Source organism: Saccopteryx leptura, chromosome 3 (genome assembly GCF_036850995.1).
Source record: "Saccopteryx leptura isolate mSacLep1 chromosome 3, mSacLep1_pri_phased_curated, whole genome shotgun sequence".
NCBI lineage: Eukaryota > Metazoa > Chordata > Mammalia > Chiroptera > Emballonuridae > Saccopteryx > Saccopteryx leptura.
This window is the reverse complement of record NC_089505.1, coordinates 10640857-10658472: the sequence shown is the minus strand read 5'-3', so window position 1 is coordinate 10658472 and position 17616 is coordinate 10640857. Positions and strand designations below refer to the sequence as shown.

The 17616-nt window shown below is 49.5% G+C and overlaps 1 protein-coding gene across 4 annotated transcripts in view; it reads left to right on the top strand.

Annotated features, from left to right (window-relative positions):
• The window catches only part of ARID1B (AT-rich interaction domain 1B), a 429345-nt gene that overhangs the window by 390573 nt on the left and 21156 nt on the right, over positions 1-17616 (top strand). For 2 of the 4 annotated variants that reach the window (XM_066372935.1, XM_066372936.1), the window contains 4 exons: positions 3762-3871; positions 4596-4754; positions 10842-11051; positions 15271-15475. In XM_066372935.1, the coding sequence (XP_066229032.1) occupies positions 3762-3871; positions 4596-4754; positions 10842-11051; positions 15271-15475 (684 nt within the window). The remainder of the gene's footprint in view (positions 1-3761; positions 3872-4595; positions 4755-10841; positions 11052-15270; positions 15476-17616) is intronic. The other 2 variants (XM_066372937.1, XM_066372938.1) reach the window with 1 other exon arrangement.

Sequence of the window (17616 nt, the reverse complement as noted above, 5' to 3'; positions counted from 1 at the left end):
TTGCTGTTTTGACATTAAAAAAGAAAGATTTACGAAGCTATGCCTAGACCATAAGTCTACCAGCCAGAGCTGTTTTCTGTCTTATTTTCGGCTGCTTCACAAAGGAAGTCTCAGATTTTTAGCACCATGGCAAGTGGTTGTTTAGGTAGTTTATAAATATTGTTGGCTTTTTTTGCTTGCTTTCATTTAATGATTTTAGATGAATTGCTCCCCCCCCCAAAAAAATACAAAAGACTTGATAAATTATGAAATCCATATCTCTTAGACTGGTAAACACGTCCACTGAGTTGTACCAAGTGTATCAGTCGCTGTGGACTTTGCACGTGACCAGGGCTTTCTTGGGAGCGGCGAGCCCGCTGCCCACGGAGGTGAACCCCATCCCCGCACCCCCATGAAGCATGCTGCCTCACAAGCATGCTGGTTAGGCTCAGGCTGCGTGTTTCCCTGGGCCCGCTGAGCGGGGGAGGGCTGTAGTGGACACAGTGGGGTCCCCATCTCATTTGCACGGCCACGTGGAGGTACGTCAACATGGGGAAGTCTGGGGGGGTTCTTCCCAGCCCTGCTGAGCTGGACAGAAAGTCGTGTGTCCCCTGAGCGTTCCTCATGTACTTTGTAGATGTTATGTTAACAGTTTTTCTTTATATATTTGACACATATGAAAACAGTCATGAGTATCTACAGATGTGTATAGGTATGCTCTTTTGTGTTTTCAGAAACAAGAAATAAAATATTCTGCAGAGTGTGTAATGTTACTTCCCGTGAAAAGAACTGTTTGTGCATTTCCGGTCCTCCTTCCCCGTCTCCTGGGGACGGTTTGCAGCCTTGTAAGGAGACTGAGAAAGGAAGTTGGGAGCGTAGGAATGAATGTTTAAGTTCACTTTCGTTCACACCACATGATCTCTACGTTCCTTCCAAACACATTAAATCCAAGGTGAAGTAGCCGCCGCACTCACTTTAAGGAATCATTCCGGCCCTTGAATTCCGACGGGAAGGCTGGAGGCGGGAGCCACAGTGCCTTTGCAGCGCCTTTGCAGCGCCCACGGCAGCCCGCACCCCACCCGCGGGTCCTCTGCCACCCCTTCACGTCCCCTTCACGTCCGAACACCGCATGCTGGCTTCCGTGCCCGGGGAGCGCGGCGCCCGTGTTCACCACACCCATGCCGTAACGGCGGTCTTTCTCTTCCGGGAGAGGGGAGCACAGTGCCCCTGGAGTGCCGTCGCCCTGGGAGGCCCATGGCTCCCTGTGATTCACTGAGACTCCTACTGAGAAGTCAAAAATAGGCATTTCAACAAAAGAACAGTAAAAGCCACAGTAAGGAAAGACCTCACATTCCCTTTAGTAGAGTAAAACCTAACATTGTAAGGCAGGAGAACTACAATAAATAACTGTTACTCTTTTTATACCATCCTTATTTATCTCTCAAAATAATAAATCAGGGCAGTTTTTCACAGTTTTTATATTTGTATAACTCAGATGCCCGTTTTAAAATAGATAATATTTTTTATATGTTTAAATGAAGAAGTTTGGAGAATTTCAAATCAATATATATGCTTATATTTGTCTAAGTCTTAATTTTTAAGTTGGTGTAAATCATCATTAATTACCATAATACATTTTGACTGTAGTTCCTTATGCTTAAAAATTGCTTTTCTGTACATTAACACATTTAATGCACAAAGAAAGTTACTACTATTTTTTATTTTTAAATAACATTTAGGCATAATATACTACAGATACTGACAAAACAATTAGTTAAAACCTTTGAAGAAGCAGGACTTAACAGAAGCCGTGTGCCCATGACTTTGCCACTTTTCTGGGGTTGTGTGGCAGTCGTCCCTGTGAAACCCCCCCCCCCCCCGAATAACTAGCAAGGAGACATGCATGTTCGTAAATAAGCCTCTTTGCACACTCATCCTGTTCTTTCCCCTTCTGTTCGTCTACAAAGGGTCTTCCTCGATGTGTAGATCTCCGGTTCCTATCTTGCTAAACCCTCTGGTACCACCCGAAGCAGCACGCCAGACTTCTTCGTGTGAATCTCGCTCAGCGGCTTTTTTTTTTTTTTTTGAGGTTTCACACATTCACAAAAATAACAGCATTTTTAGCTGATCCCAATAGATTTTTCTCTGCAGCTGCATCACTTGAAAAAGCTTTTTGTTCCAGTTCTTAAAGTCTAAGTATTGAAAGTAATTTGGATAAAAAAGAAAAACATCCCAATTATGGTCTGTGTGTGTGGTGGTGGCTTCAAGGGCTGGCGGGGCCGCACGTGGGCTTTGGAAAACGCCGCTGGCAGGCCGGCCAGCTTTCAGAGGGCCGCGCCGCATGTGCCCGTGCCGACCGGGCACGTGGCCGCCAGGCTGCTTTGGCAGGACCTCTGGTCTCAACCTGCAGCGATGCTAACGATATTAGCAAATTAGCACCGCCGAGCCTGCCAGCCAACTCACCAGAGCCCTGCTCGCTCCCTCCCGGCTGTAATTAAAACTAATTATTTTCTAAAACATAGTAATACACGAATATGTGCAATAATCATTTTGTAGTGGGCATTCTGTGGGGCCTGTTTTAAAGCTTCCTTTTTCTTTTCTCTCTCTCTGTTTTGGCACATTGTGCTTCACGTGCAGGCGCTGCCTGGCTGCAGCCAGCCCTGTCGATGGCGGGTAGAAAGTGGGTCCTGTCCACAAACCCTCAGGTCTATCTGGTTTTGAAATAAGAATGCTCTCCGGGCTTCACTTGCTCATAAAAGGCCCACAGTTCCCTCCCGTCTTCCTTTCCCACCTCCTCTCTGCTCACTCTGGCTCCTCACAAGTCTGTCTGGTGTCGCACTCAGCCCAGAGCTGTGCAGATGGTTTTCACAGCGGGGTTCTGTAGAAATTCAGCTGTGATTCCCTGGATATCGACACTCATTCCCTACGTAGCCTCGGTGTTCTTTGAAAAAGAAATCCAAACCCCCAGTTTTCCACTTGAAAATGCCCGTTGGTATTTGCAGTAAATGTGTATAAATCAGTTGTTCTTTGGTGACCCTTTCATTCTAAAGCACAGATGAACTTGATTGAATTTCGGAGCCTAGAGACAGAAAATGAGTTTTGCTGGGATTGTCAGGTTGGTCCTTGAGCTGGTGTGGGCGTCTAACCTGGGCATTTTAAGCCCTGTTGAGGATTGGTAAGGGTATGCAGGGCACCAGGCTGGAAGGAGAAAATACTTAGACACTTTCCTTCACAACTTACTTTTTGATCATTGTCTTTGATGTCATCTGTTACGATTGTCTTGCATTATTATAAACTAGGCCACATGCAGTCGATAAGATGTTTAAATGAAACAGTGTAAAATGTGAAATGATTTTGCAAACAATGGAGTCTGTGAATTTAGTAAATTGAGAAAGAACTAAATCCTCTAGTCACCAGGTTAAAAAAAAAAAATACAACCAGCATTTGCTTTCAACAACCTGATTAGCAGTTTAAAGATTGGGCTCCTGTGCCCTCATTACTCTCTATTACGTAATATTGCTGTTAGCCACTTTCAGTGTTTGGGTCTTGAATAAATGGTTTTTTTTTTTTTGTTTGTTTGTTTTTTTTAAGATAAAGAATTGCCAGAATGTCATGCTGTTTAGATGTCAGCAATGAGTTGCTCTGAATTATGATTTCTTCTCTCTTTTCTTCCTTCAAGGGGAGCCCGGGCGCCCCGGGCCTCACTCAGTCACTTGCGTGAGCGGAGCTCAGCCTGCCAGTCACATGTATAATCCTAAACTCTTTCTCCTGTTTTCGATTAGCATCTATGGGTCTTGCAGATATGATGTCTCCTGGCGAATCCAAATTGCCCCTGCCTCTGAAAGCAGACAGTAAAGAAGAAGGCACTCCACAGCCTGAGAGCAAGGCGAAGGTATCTCCTTTCTCCTCTGCACGCGGTGTGGGGTCCGCCTGGCTTTGCTACAGCTGCCACGTGCTTGTGTCACGGGTGTTGGCTGGCTGGCCTTGTTTTCCGTGTCCGGGTTCTTCTCTCTGCATGCCTTCATTTTGTTCAACATGTTTGTAGCCTTTCTTTCCCCACCCCACCGCGCCATGCTGTGGATCTGAAAGTTACTAGTTCTGACGGCATTAACTCACGGTCATGGGAGAGGGGTGGAGGGCCAGGACCCACCTAAGAGAAGTGCTTTGGGGGTGGGGAGAAGGAAGGGTCTTGCCTGGTTTGGATTCTTGCAGCCGTTCTCTCTGCCTTCGGTTTATAGCTTCCTGTTTGGGCCGCCTCCGCAACAACAACATACTTAATATTTTGCTTTCCTGCCTTATTTGATAAATAAGGTGAACAGCTTTTTTTTTTCTTTCTTCCTTTCACAAGGAGTAACCCATGCTTTAGCATTCCATGCAAGCTTGCAGTAAGCATGGTGGCTTAGTGACCTTATCCAGCAACCAGCAAACTTACCAAATTATACTAATTAAGAATGTTGTTTTAATACCTCTTTATGTGTGTGTGTGTTTTGTGTGTCTGTCTGTACATGTCTTTATGTATAAAAAAATTAGTCTGTTAAACTGGATGTACATTTTGTTATTTTAAATAAAGTTTGCCCTACCTTTGTCTTTTTTTTTTTTTTATTCCTCTACCACAGGATAGCTACAGCTCTCAGGGTATTTCTCAGCCCCCAACCCCCGGCAACCTGCCAGTCCCTTCCCCCATGTCCCCCAGCTCTGCTAGCATCTCCTCATTTCATGGAGATGAAAGCGATAGCATTAGCAGCCCAGGCTGGCCAAAGACTCCATCAAGCCCTGTAAGTGGCGCTGGGTTTTTTTGTTTTTTTGTGGGGTTTTTTCGGGGATTTTTGATAATTAACTAATTTTACTTGAATGCTTGCTTATTTATTTGTTGTATAAGTCTTTCTCTTCGATACGTTATCCATGAAAGGGATGTCTTTATTATTACGTTAGTAACAAAATGAATAAAGTTGATGTGTACCGGGGAAGTTGATTTGCTAGTGAAACGGAGATTTGTAAAGAGCGCCTCTGCACAAGCACGCGATTGTGTTCCTGGGTCCAGACCCCTCACACAGTGACTTTGTTTAAACGTCTCAATCCGCTGTGCACTTAACCAATGTAAAACAGGTTACTTCTCCAGTTACGTGGGAACCAGTAAGCAGCCATGGAGTAAATGACAAGTGTGGCCTTTGGTCTCAGTCTTTCATGGGCTGTTATATCTGCAACATCTTATTATAAAACTGCCTACCTGAAAATAGAAATAAGTACACTCTGGGCGTGGTGTAGTAGGATCAGCCTTCCTTTGTCTCAATCCACTTGTCAGAAATTATCAGAAAAGTTGTGGAAATATCCGTGCATGTGACTATTTGGAATGCTGCTTTTAGATTAATGATGTGTGCCTACATTAGAATCAGTGAAGATGAAAAACTATATCCTGCACAAGTCTGCTGATAATCTTGAAATTAAGTGTTGATTTCCATATGATATATGAAAAACAAAAATGATAATGTGTGTATAAGGGAAATTTTTTAGACTTGATGTTCTTTTGCCCATAGAGTCTGTATTTTTCTACTAAAGAAATTAATTCTGTGCCATTAAAAAAAAAAGGATGGCACTGTAGTAACCTTTATTTTACATTCATATAGGGAGTCAAAAGATCTTTTAAGAAAAGAAAAGAACCTTAACATGCAATTACTTGCCAAGAAGGCTTAATTAACACGCTAATTTTTGTAAGACAGTGTATTGGAGAGCTCAGCTCTGGAAAAGCAAATTGGAGAGGACTCTGAGAAGTCTGGCAATCTAGTCAAAACTCAGAAGGAGGCTGCTATTAATTAGCCGTTCACTGGTTTAAGCAGATAGAGCGGAAGGTTTGAAGAGTTGGTGTTTCCAGTAAATGTTTGTAAAATTCATAGGGAGCTCTAGCCTAACCAGCATTTTCCTTTCCAGGGGAAGAAAGGGTAGCTATTCGCTGTTAACCTTCTCGTAGACAGGTTTCGCTTTTGCAACAATGATGGTGAAATGCAAAGTGCTCCTAGGGTGGGCTCAACAGAACTAATGGGATGGGAGAGCACGGCTCCTTAATTTCGATGTCTTTGTGTTATTTGCTTTGCATCCCAGAAGGCAGCCAACGTTGTGGGGGGTTTTTCATGATTCTACCCTGGTTTTTTGTCTTGTCTTCATCATAAGACAAGCATTTTTGGATCACTAATACTCTCAAGTTAGCAGGTACAACTCAAATAACTTTCCAAAAACATTCGTATGTTGGCTCAGAGGGAAAAATTTTTAGAGGTTGAAAATCTTTAAAACCTTAAAAGAATTATAACCAACTTATTAAAAACAAAGACTTCTGATAGACTATATGTTTAAAAGTTCCACCTTGCTGATTCCTGAATTATAAAGAATGATTGAGATATTAATTGTATTTTCACTTCCTAGTTGAATACACCCACTTTCTACTTAAATAGGAAAAAAACCGCAAACTTATTAACTTCATTTTCCAATTATAACACAATTATATTTAACATTGCATATGACTTTTCTCTTTTTCACAAATATTTCTACACCTATTATCTCTTCCTGTACCATAACCATGTTAAGAACTTGCATACAAACTTCTGGCTCCAGTGGTAGGCAGGGACCAGAAACAGACACTACAATTTGACGTGGTGGGAGGCGTTAGATGATGATGCTCTCAGTGAAAAAACAGCCATTCTCTTGAATGAGATGCTGATTCAAGAAAGGACCAAGCAGATTGTATTGAAGGACCTCAGATTATCTCTGTTATCAGATCACTACAGATATGCACAGCCTAGGAGTATCTACCTGCTCTGTCTGGGATGCACTCTGTTTGTACTTAGAGTTGCCCTGACCAGTGTCCTTAATAAAGCCTGTCTAATGACAGGCCCGACATGGTCTGTATCGTAAAGATGTTCTGTGCATTGACAGTGTTCTATGGACCCAACACTGTGTTGTTGCAAAACATTCTAAAATAAAAATAAACATTTGCACATACACATCTTACCAGGCATATGGTAAAGACTGCTGAAATGTAAATCTGCCTAAAAGACTCGAGGAAAAATGTACTTATAGACTTAATTAAATTTATATGCAAGGAAAACATTTGTGGCACTATAATAATGTCTCACTGTAATTTCTCAGCAATCTCCACTCCTCTTTCTTGCCTCCACAGCAGTTCCATGCAATAAGATACAGTTTTTACAACACTGAATCAAGATGAGATGGGGGAGTCAGCCCGTCCTTCTGCAGAGCTTGTTAGTGTAGCCTCTGTCAGTGGGCAGAGTGGACAATGACGTTGATCCAAAGCCACATCCTAGCTGATGTCTGGACACAAGAGGTCTGTGGGTCTGTGTTGAGCCTGATCAGTGATAAAGCATGTACTCCGTATTTCCTACGGCCTTCGCTTCTCTTCATGGCCTCTTTCTCTGTCTGGACACCCGAGTAATAATCACCTTGGTGGTCAGCTGGGAAGCAGCCCGTGCGGCTGGGAGCAGAGCTGCTCAGTGTTGGCTCTGGGCACGTTCCGTCTCAGCTTTCGGTCTCGCTTGATGGCCTGCGTCTTCACTTAGCACCCTGCTCACAGAAGTGCTTCTGATAGGGTGTTTTAGTCAGCCGTTAACTCTGACTTGGATGGTGCCAGACTTACCAGACCTGTTCGTCCATGGGAGGGTTCTTCCGTAGAACCAGTAATGCAGAGCACCTTCAGTGCACACTCGCTGCTGGCCATCTCTCGTCAGCAGGAACCCTGCCTGCTGGGTCCTCAGGTCGAGTCAGGGGAGTGGAGGGTAGACAGATCATTCCACGCACACTGTGGCCGTGTCTGCACCATGTAACCAGGTGCCGCCCAGGGAGGACAAAGCCCACAGCGAGGCCGAGCTGAGCGAGCAGGCGGGGGGCGGGCCCCGGGCCTCACACACGACTGAGCCCTGCGCTTCTTCATTCACATGCCTTTCCCGGCAGCGTGACGCCGAGAAAATGCTTTTCTGAAGCCCTGAAAACTATGAAAAAATAAACTGATTCTATTAAGAACCATAACCTTCATCAAGTTTTTCTAATTTTAAGAGAACAAACTGAGTTATGCAGATGTTAAACATAAGTTTGTTTAGCAAAGAAAGGTGAGGAAAGTTAAAATATGTACAGTGAAGCCAGTTCTGGGCCGGTCTTGGGCTCGGAGAGCCCGCTGCTCCCGAGGAAGAGCAAGTCCTCCAGGAGCCAAGCTGCGCAGTTTGGGGTCAGAGAGGACCAGGCCCGCGGTGGCAGGTGAATCTTAGGTTCAGGATGTTGGTCGGCCTCCTCAGAGTAATTTTACATTGAAATGATAGCTCTTATTTCTCTTATCCTGAAATCAAATGTTAAACTTTTTCAGTTTTTCACAAATGGAATGCAAGGGGGAGGCAGGATTTTTTTTTTAATTGATTTTAGTTGAGAATGCTTTTTTCCTCGTGTCCTTTATTTCAAATTTTCACTTATTTTAAAACATTGGATCCATTTCTTTAGAGTACCTCCCGAAAAGGAAAGAAACTTCCTGATAATGACTACTTACCCCATTAATGATGGCAAAGAGCCTGAAATGTGATCAGTATGACAATGTGATGTCAAATGTTAGCACGGTCGTTTTTTTCCCCCTAGTCAAATAGTTCTTGATTTTAAGAACAGGAAAATAAATTTTTAAAATTTACAGTTGTCTATACAGCATGTTCTATGGCCCGGTACGTTCTCAGGGCGTGAAGACATAATAGGGACGTGTGCGTATATTTTTCAGTTTCATCTGAAGTAGTTTTTAAGTGACTTGCAGTTCAGTTTCCGCACTGTCTCTTTTCCTGCCACGCCACGTTTTTTTATTTACATCAACTGTTTCACCCCTTTCTATATATTCGATGTCAAGATTTTATGCCTCAATACTTCTAAAGCTGAAGGCTGAACGTTTCAGCGACCCTTGCTGGGAGAAGGGCTGCCCCTCAGGAAGCTGCCACACGCCATTGGCGCTGCTCTCGGGCGTCCTCGCTCAGGCCCCACCTTTAGCGGGGATCATCTCGCCAAAAACCTCAGTGGCCATCGTGTTGTTTAATCCCCCAGATTTCAGCAATATGTTTAAAATCATGTTAAGCTAAATTTCATGCAGAAGAGTTAAGGAAAACTCCATCTAAATAATGGCTCTATGTCGCAAATGATAACCTAGAAATCCTTATAGGGAATTTAGAAGTGATTGAGTACAATAACCCCAGAGTCGCAAATGTTACAAGTACTATAATCCGCGTAATAGATTTGTAATACTGTTACAAATACAGAGACTTAGAACATTTAGGACTGAAAGTGTTCCCTTCCCCAGTTACATAATTCAGATGGTATGCCTGCCACAACAGCAACTTTGACCTGTTAGTATCAAGTCTAGTTAGAAAAATAAGGGACCAAGAATTAGAGCATTGCATAAACCAGTGGTCCCCAACCCCCGGGCCGCAGACCAGTACCGGTCCATGGGTCATTTGGTACCAGTCTGCAGAGAAAGAATAAATAACTTACATTATTTCCATTTTATTTATATAATATTTAAGTCTGAACAATGTTTTGTTTTTAAAAAATGACCAGATTCCCTCTGTTACATCCGTCTAAGACGGGTCCCCAAACTACAGCCCGCGGGCCACATGCGGCCCCCTGAGGCCATTTATCCGGCCCTCGCAGCACTTCCGGAAGGGGCACCTCTTTCATTGGTGGTCAGTGAGAGGAGCATAGTTCCCATTGAAATACTGGTCAATTTGTTAATTTAAATTTACTTGTTCTTTATTTTAAATATTGTATTTGTTCCCGTTTTGTTTTTTACTTTAAAATAAGATATGTGCAGTGTGCATAGGGATTTGTTCATAGTTTTTTTTTTTATAGTCCAGCCCTCCAACGGTCTGAGGGACAGTGAACTGGCCTCCTGTGTAAAAAGTTTGGGGACCCTTGCTCTAAGACTCACTCTTGACGCTTGTCTTGGTCACGTGATACATTTATCCGTCCCACCCTAAAGGCTAGTCCGTGAAAATATTTTCTGACATTAAACTGGTCCATGACCCAAAAAAGGTTGGGGACCACTGGCATAAACCACATGGGCCTATAAGCACATGTGTATAAGAGTAAATACATATCTGCAGATATGTTGGGAGTATGAAATAGCACATGTTCATAATTAAAATATGGTTTCCCAAGAAACTATTAAAATAATTCTCTAACAACCCTTCACCGTGGCAGAGAAGTCCAAGACACCGTAAGCAGGGAGAGCCGGCCACCATGAGGCAGGGCCAGCGTATCCGCTGGCCACGAAGTTGTGACGCTCTCAGATGAGCGCGGGGCCGCACTGCTCCTGTGAGCGGTGACCCACCTTTTATTTTCAGCACGTCTCATGTGTTTGCTGCTCCTCCACATGACTTAGTTTTAATGAAGGCACACCTTAGCCATTCTTATTTTGACAAGGAAAAGCAGAGTCCAGATCGTTTTGGGGGGCTCTATTACATTACCTGAATTTAAATTCACTGCTCTTTCTGTGAGCCAGCACTCTTTTATTTTTAAAAGTGACGTGAAGTGTCGTTGGAATTTGCCTTCTGGGATTCAACGCTTATATCAATAAAGTAAAAGGTTTTTGTTTTTTAAGTATATAAAGGGGGGGGGGGTTGGGGGATTTGATTTAGAGTCAGAGTTAACTCTTAATTAAGAAATGTATAATCTGTGCCTGAACTAGTAGCCTTCATTCCTAATTGTTGTGTGATAGCGGTAGTTTTTTTTTTAATTTCTTCTTTTTGTATTTGGTAGCTCATTGCTTTTTTCTCACCTTCTCCCCTTTCCCTCTGCCCACCCGTGCCCCATCTCCAAATGCTCCTCCTGGGCTCTAGAAGTCCAGCTCGTCCACCACCACCGGGGAGAAGATCACCAAGGTGTACGAGCTGGGGAGCGAGCCCGAGAGGAAGCTGTGGGTGGACCGCTACCTGGCCTTCATGGAGGAGAGGGGCTCCCCCGTCACCAGCCTGCCTGCCGTGGGCAAGAAGCCCCTGGACCTGTTCCGACTGTATGTCTGCGTCAAGGAGATCGGAGGTCTGGCCCAGGTAGGAACGAGCGAACGAGGGGACACGCTCCAGATAAGCTCTCGGAGCAACTTTCTTTGGGTATATAGACTCAAATTGTTTTCTCGCCTAGAAAAAGCAAAGCCCGTGGGAAAGTCACTTCTGTGGGATCCACGCAGGGGAGAGCTGCGGAACGGGGACCCTGGCTCTGCGGCCAGCTCGCAGAGTGACCTCAGCAGGTCGTTGATGTGGACCCCAGTCTTCATCTACATGAAGAGCGAGGCCCTTGCGCCCCACTTCTCTTTAGGGCCCCTGGCGGCTGTAGCTCTGTGGGATCTGCCAAGCTCTCGTAGCAAACACTCCAGAATGTTCTGCAAGTGACCAGACTCATTGTCTGGATCAGCTGTAAATCAGATTCGCTGTTTCCCTCTGTCTGGAGCAGTTTATCAGGAAACTAAGTCATATTTACGAAGCCGCGGTCCCGACCCCTGGGCCCCAGGGTTGGCGCAGTCACTGCTCGGTGCTGGCACCGGAGTGGCGCCGTTTCAGGAGGCGCCGTTCTTCAGGCCGTGCAGGTGGCCCTGACTGCTGTGTGCTCGAGGTCACACCCTCTCAGCAGGCCGAGCCGGCCTTCAGCAGCCGTCTGGGTGGTGTGTAGGAGCCCTGCAGTGAGGCCAAGGAACTGACCCTGGGGTGCCCGCTGCCTTCCAGGAACTGGGCCTCACATTCACTGTTGCCTTTGTCTTTCTAAATCCCTATGAAATGCAGGGCTCATCGGCCCCAAAGAAGTGGTGAGGAAACTATCAGAATGAAGTACAATGGTGTTGAGGCCCAGGGACCCTTAGGGAAGGTGGTTAGGCCAGTTCGGATTCCAAAATGCCTGCTGCCCCCATTCCCAGGGGTTCGCGGGCCCAGCTGTGCAATCAAATCATCTGGGGAGCTTTTCAAACCTGTCGATTCCTGGGCTCCTATCAGATCAAAGAAGGGAGCCACTGTGGGCCCCAGGGGCCTAATACATGGTAAGGACCCTGCATCCCATTCAGGTGGCACAGGGCATGAACTGTCCAAGAGTGAGTCATCTAATGCACAGGTCTCACCTGGTCTCTGTTGTGCAACTCAGGGTAGGGGGCGGTGCAGGGGAGACCTTTGTTCTCCCTGAGGTGCCCTGTCCCACACACTGGGGACCTGAGACCCAGAGCTGAATCAGCGAGAGCTTGGTTCAGAGCTCAGCATGCACAGATGGTGAGTCATACGCCACACACTTAGCTGGTCAGCCAGGGGAGAATCGAGATGTACATGCTCCCTGTGCACTAAGACCCCTGACCTCTCCTCTCCGCACCTAGACCCCTGACCTCTCCCCTCCGCTCCTAGACCCCTGACCTTTCCCCTCCGCGCCTAGACCCCTGACCTCTCCCCTCCGCGCCTAGACCCCTGACCTCTCCCCTCCGCGCCTAGACCCCTGACCTCTCCCCTCCGCGCCTAGACCCCTGACCTCTCCCCTCCGCGCCTAGACCCCTGACCTCTCCTCTCCGCACCTAGACCCCTGACCTCTCCTCTCCGCACCTAGACCCCTGACCTCTCCCCTCCGCACCTAGACCCCTGACCTCTCCCCTCCGCTCCTAGACCCCTGACCTCTCCCCTCCGCGCCTAGACCCCTGACCTCTCCCCTCCGCGCCTAGACCCCTGACCTCTCCCCTCCGCGCCTAGACCCCTGACCTGTCCCCTCCGCGCCTAGACCCCTGACCTCTCCCCTCCGCGCCTAGACCCCTGGCCTCTCCCCTCCGCGCCTAGAACCCTGGCCTATCCCCCTCTTCACCTAGAACTCTGGCCTCTCCCCTCTGCACCTAGACCCCTGACCTCTCCCCTCTGCGCCTAGAACCCTGGCCTCTCCCCCTCTGCGCCTGACCTCTCCCCTCCGCGCCTAGAACCCTGACCTCTCCCCTCCGCGCCTAGAACCCTGACCTCTCCCCTCCGCGCCTAGAACCCTGGCCTCTCCCCCTCTGCGCCTGACCTCTCCCCTCTGCGCCTAGACCCCTGACCTCTCCCCTCTGCGCCTAGATCCATGACCTCTCCCCTCTGCGCCTAGACCCCTGACCTCTCCCCTCTGCGCCTAGATCCATGACCTCTCCCCTCTGCAGCTAGACCCCTGGCCTCTCCCCTCTGCGCCTAGATCCATGACCTCTCCCCTCTGCGCCTAGATCCCTGGCCTCTCCCCTCTGCGCCTAGACCCCTGGCCTCTCCCCTCTGCGCCTAGACCCCTGGCCTCTCCCCTCTGCGCCTACATCCCTGACCTCTCCCCTCTGCGCCTAGATCCCTGACCTCTCCCCTCTGCATCTAGAACCCTGGCCTCTCCCCTCTGCACCTAGACCCCTTACCTCTCCCCTCTGCGCCTAGATCCCTGACCTCTCCCCTCTGCAGCTAGACCCCTGGCCTCTCCCCTCTGCACCTAGACCCCTTACCTCTCCCCTCTGCGCCTAGATCCATGACCTCTCCCCTCTGCAGCTAGACCCCTGGCCTCTCCCCTCTGCGCCTAGATCCATGACCTCTCCCCTCTGCGCCTAGATCCCTGGCCTCTCCCCTCTGCGCCTAGACCCCTGGCCTCTCCCCTCTGCGCCTAGACCCCTGGCCTCTCCCCTCTGCGCCTACATCCCTGACCTCTCCCCTCTGCGCCTAGATCCCTGACCTCTCCCCTCTGCATCTAGAACCCTGGCCTCTCCCCTCTGCACCTAGACCCCTTACCTCTCCCCTCTGCGCCTAGATCCCTGACCTCTCCCCTCTGCAGCTAGACCCCTGGCCTCTCCCCTCTGCACCTAGACCCCTTACCTCTCCCCTCTGCGCCTAGATCCCTGACCTCTCCCCTCTGCATCTAGAACCCTGGCCTCTCCCCTTGCACCTAGACTCCTCACATGGATTTCTAGAATCCCCATGAAACAGGCCACTGTGAGAGAGTGTACAGTTTGGGCACCATACTCTGAACTGTGTGCACTACCGAGACCCCACTAGCTGAGCTAATGAGAGTTGCCTGAGTGCAGCTGTGATCAGGGGCGGGCGCTGCGCTGTTGCATTGGTCACTCACACTTCACCTTGGTGTCTCCTCTCCCTGGGACCGTGGCTGTGCGTGGAGCGGCTGCTGCAGCCACACAGCTCGGCGCAGTGCCTCACTTGTCAGGGCGTCCCAGGCCCCGCTCTGAGTCTGCCGGCGGCCCGCAGGCCCACTCGCTGCCGGTCGGCATGGAGGGCCAAGAGTGGCATTAAGCTCTTGCGTGTGCGCTGTGCGGTTTCTCATGCACCATCAGCACTAAGTCAGTGTACAAAAAGAGCTCTGTGGGAGAGTTTGAATCCAAAAATTTAACATTTCATTGAAAACCGCTTGTCCCCTTCACCTTTACCCATGCTATTGCATACAGGACGCACGTGTGGGCAGAATAATCCCCACGTGTTTGCAGATCTTTATGTTTCATTCATGTGTGTAACCTTCCATAACTCTGTGCCCCAGTGGGAATCAGAAGCTGCAATAATGCCTCAGGTCCTTACGGAACTCTGCAGGAGTTTCTGCCTCTTCCGTTTTTGCAGCCCTACTCTCTCAGCCTCAGTGTAAGTGGAGCCCTGGCCCACGCGCCCACGTGCTCCTGCCCCTCCCTGAGCCCCGGCTGCTGCCCTGTGGGCCGCCTGGTGGAGTCCAGAGCCCAGCCCAGTGCCACGCCTGTACTGGGCACAGAAGTCGGGGTCCCCGGGTCAGGGGCCTGTTCGCCTCTACCCGGGACCACAGGCCCGTCCTGGGAGCTTGTGGCTGTTGGAAGGAAACACTGTTTTTCATATCAAGGCTGAAACACTTAACTTGCAAAAGAGTTCTGTCACTGCTTTGTAAATTATTTCTTAGACGCCTTTTTCATTTTAGTTAGACGTGGGAGGGGCCGAGAGGGAGCGAGGGTGCGTGTGCTCGGAGCAGCCGCGGGCCGGGCGAGCGCCAGCAGGGCCCAGGAAGCGCGGGCCGCGGAAGGGGCACCTGGCAGAACGATCTCCTCGAGCTGTGCTTTCTCTGCAGCTCCCAGCAGGCTCCCTGGTGGCTTTGTAACTGTGAGTGCTGTCTTTGCACTACTGAGTGGGAGTAATGAGCATTAGTTAAAAGAGGCAAATGAAAAAAAAAGTAAACCAAGACATTAAGTGCTTTTTCTGTCTCCTAGCTTTAAACAAACCACTTTGCTGCAAACCAATGATCCAGCCACTTTTTTTTTTTTTTTTTTTTTTTTTTTTTTGCTAGGTTAATAAAAACAAGAAGTGGCGTGAGCTGGCCACCAACCTGAACGTTGGCACTTCCAGCAGCGCAGCGAGTTCCCTGAAAAAGCAGTATATCCAGTACCTGTTCGCCTTTGAGTGCAAGATCGAGCGCGGGGAGGAGCCCCCGCCGGAAGTCTTCAGCACCGGGGAGACCAAGAAGCAGCCCAAACTCCAGCCGCCATCTCCTGGTAAGTGGGAGCATTGCAGCCACCGCCGAGGAACGGGGGACAGGCAGTCGCAGGCAGAGGAAGGGCCGTCTGTGTGGGCTGTTGAGGGCGCCCCTGTCGGCAGTGTTCAGGGAAGAGAGGCTGAAATTGGGCCCGTTGTCCTTTCTGGTCATTAGACTCTGGAACTCTGAGAAATCCAGCTCTATTTTGTGGACAGGTGTTTCAGAATAGTCACTAACTGTCCCAGTGACTCCGCCAGGACTTGGTGCTGGGCACTCGCCCCCTGGGGAGGGCACTCTGCCTTTGGACAGGCGACTCCTGCCTGCTCGGCATCTGTCAGGGACACCAGACTTGCGTGTTAACGAAACGAATCAGGACTTCGTTTTTGATGTCTCTGCCCAGCAAGCTGACTTAAGGAATTCAGCAGGCTGTTGTGGTACAGACAGGGCCGTCCAGGTAGCTTTGACCAAAAGGTCAGGAGCACTAGGAGTCACGGCAGGGCTCCCGGACTCGGCCACGCTAACCCGGCTGAGCCCGCCTGCCTCCTGTCCCTCCGCTCAGCTGTGGCTCACGGCAGGTCTCCCGGACTCGGCCACGCTAACCCGGCTGAGCCCACCTGCCTCCGGTCCCTCCGCTCAGCTGTGGCTCACGGCAGGTCTCCCGGACTCGGCCACGCTAACCCGGCTGAGCCCGCCTGCCTCCTGTCCCTCCGCTCAGCTGTGGCTCACGGCAGGTCTCCCGGACTCGGCCACGCTAACCCGGCTGAGCCCGCCTGCCTCCTGTCCCTCCGCTCAGCTGTGGCTCACGGCAGGTCTCCCGGACTCGGCCACGCTAACCCGGCTGAGCCCGCCTGCCTCCGGTCCCTCCGCTCAGCTGTGGCTCACGGCAGGGCTCCCGGACTCCGCCACGCTAACCCGGCTGAGCCCGCCTGCCTCCTGTCCCTCCGCTCAGCTATGGCCACCCTGCATTACCTGCCAGTTACTTCAAATCTGAAATGACTACATCATTATTTTTTGATAACAATATTAGAGATAAGAAATTTGCATCGTCCTTGCCCTGGGTGGCGACCCCTCTCAAGTTCAGTTCGAGCTCTGGTCCGATTCCAGTACTTCTGAGCCCAGGAATAGCCGTTCCTGCCCATCCGTCCCGCACGCACACACGCAGAGGGCTGACTGTCCCCGCCGTCTCCCGTCCCCGCCACCTGCTCTGGGTGAAACCGTGCAGCCAGTCACCAGTGCTCCTGAGCACCCACGTGTGCCAGGCCTTCTCCACACTTTCCCATTCAGTCTTCACATCAGTCCTGGAGACAGATGCTGTTGTAGAGTCCATAGGGAAACCAGGCACATAAAATCCGAATAACTGACCCCAAGGCGGTGCCCTGGTGAGCGGGAGAGGAGGGCTCTGCTCCCGGCCTTCTGGCCGCAGAGCCTGGCCCGCACCCAGGACACTCATCTGCCTGGAGGGGAGACGCCTTTGTGATGGGTACAAGGTCGACATACAGAAGACAGTATTATGAATCAAAGAGAGAAGTTGTTTATGATTTAATTTAGCTGCTCTCTGATGGCAGTGCTCACACCTCAGGTCACCAATCAAGGGACCTTCCGAAAATACTGTGGCAGATACACCTAGATTTGGATCTGTCACTTCTGAGTATAAGTGGAAACCCTCCTCTCTGACCCACCCTTAAAGGTCCGAAGGCTTTCCCGTCACAGTGTCCCTGAAAACCTGTGAAATCTAATTTTAAAAATCTCACATTATATTCACAGAGTAAAACAAACTCCCTATGAACAGCTCTGAAACTATTTTTCCAAAATAAAAAACCCAGTGGGATGTAGGGACCAAAGTGGCACTGTCTGCCAAGAGCTGAGGTGTGTTTTATTCGCCGGGGAAGACCACGTGTCAGTGAACAGTCCGCACCGTGTGGAGAGGCGTCCCCCGTGGGCTCCGCTGCGCAGCCCGGAGAGGGGAGGCCTGTGCTCTCCGCAGCGCACTCCTGACCGCTCCCTTCTGAACTGCCGTTCCGATGGTAGTGTGATCGTTCTAACTGCGCGGAAGAGCCAGGTGTGCCGGTTCTGATGACCTGCTCTTCCCGCGGCCCCTGCGGGGCTGAGTCCTGTGAGGCCGCCGCAGCGAGGGAAGCTTCCCGGCCCGGGTGGGGGGCG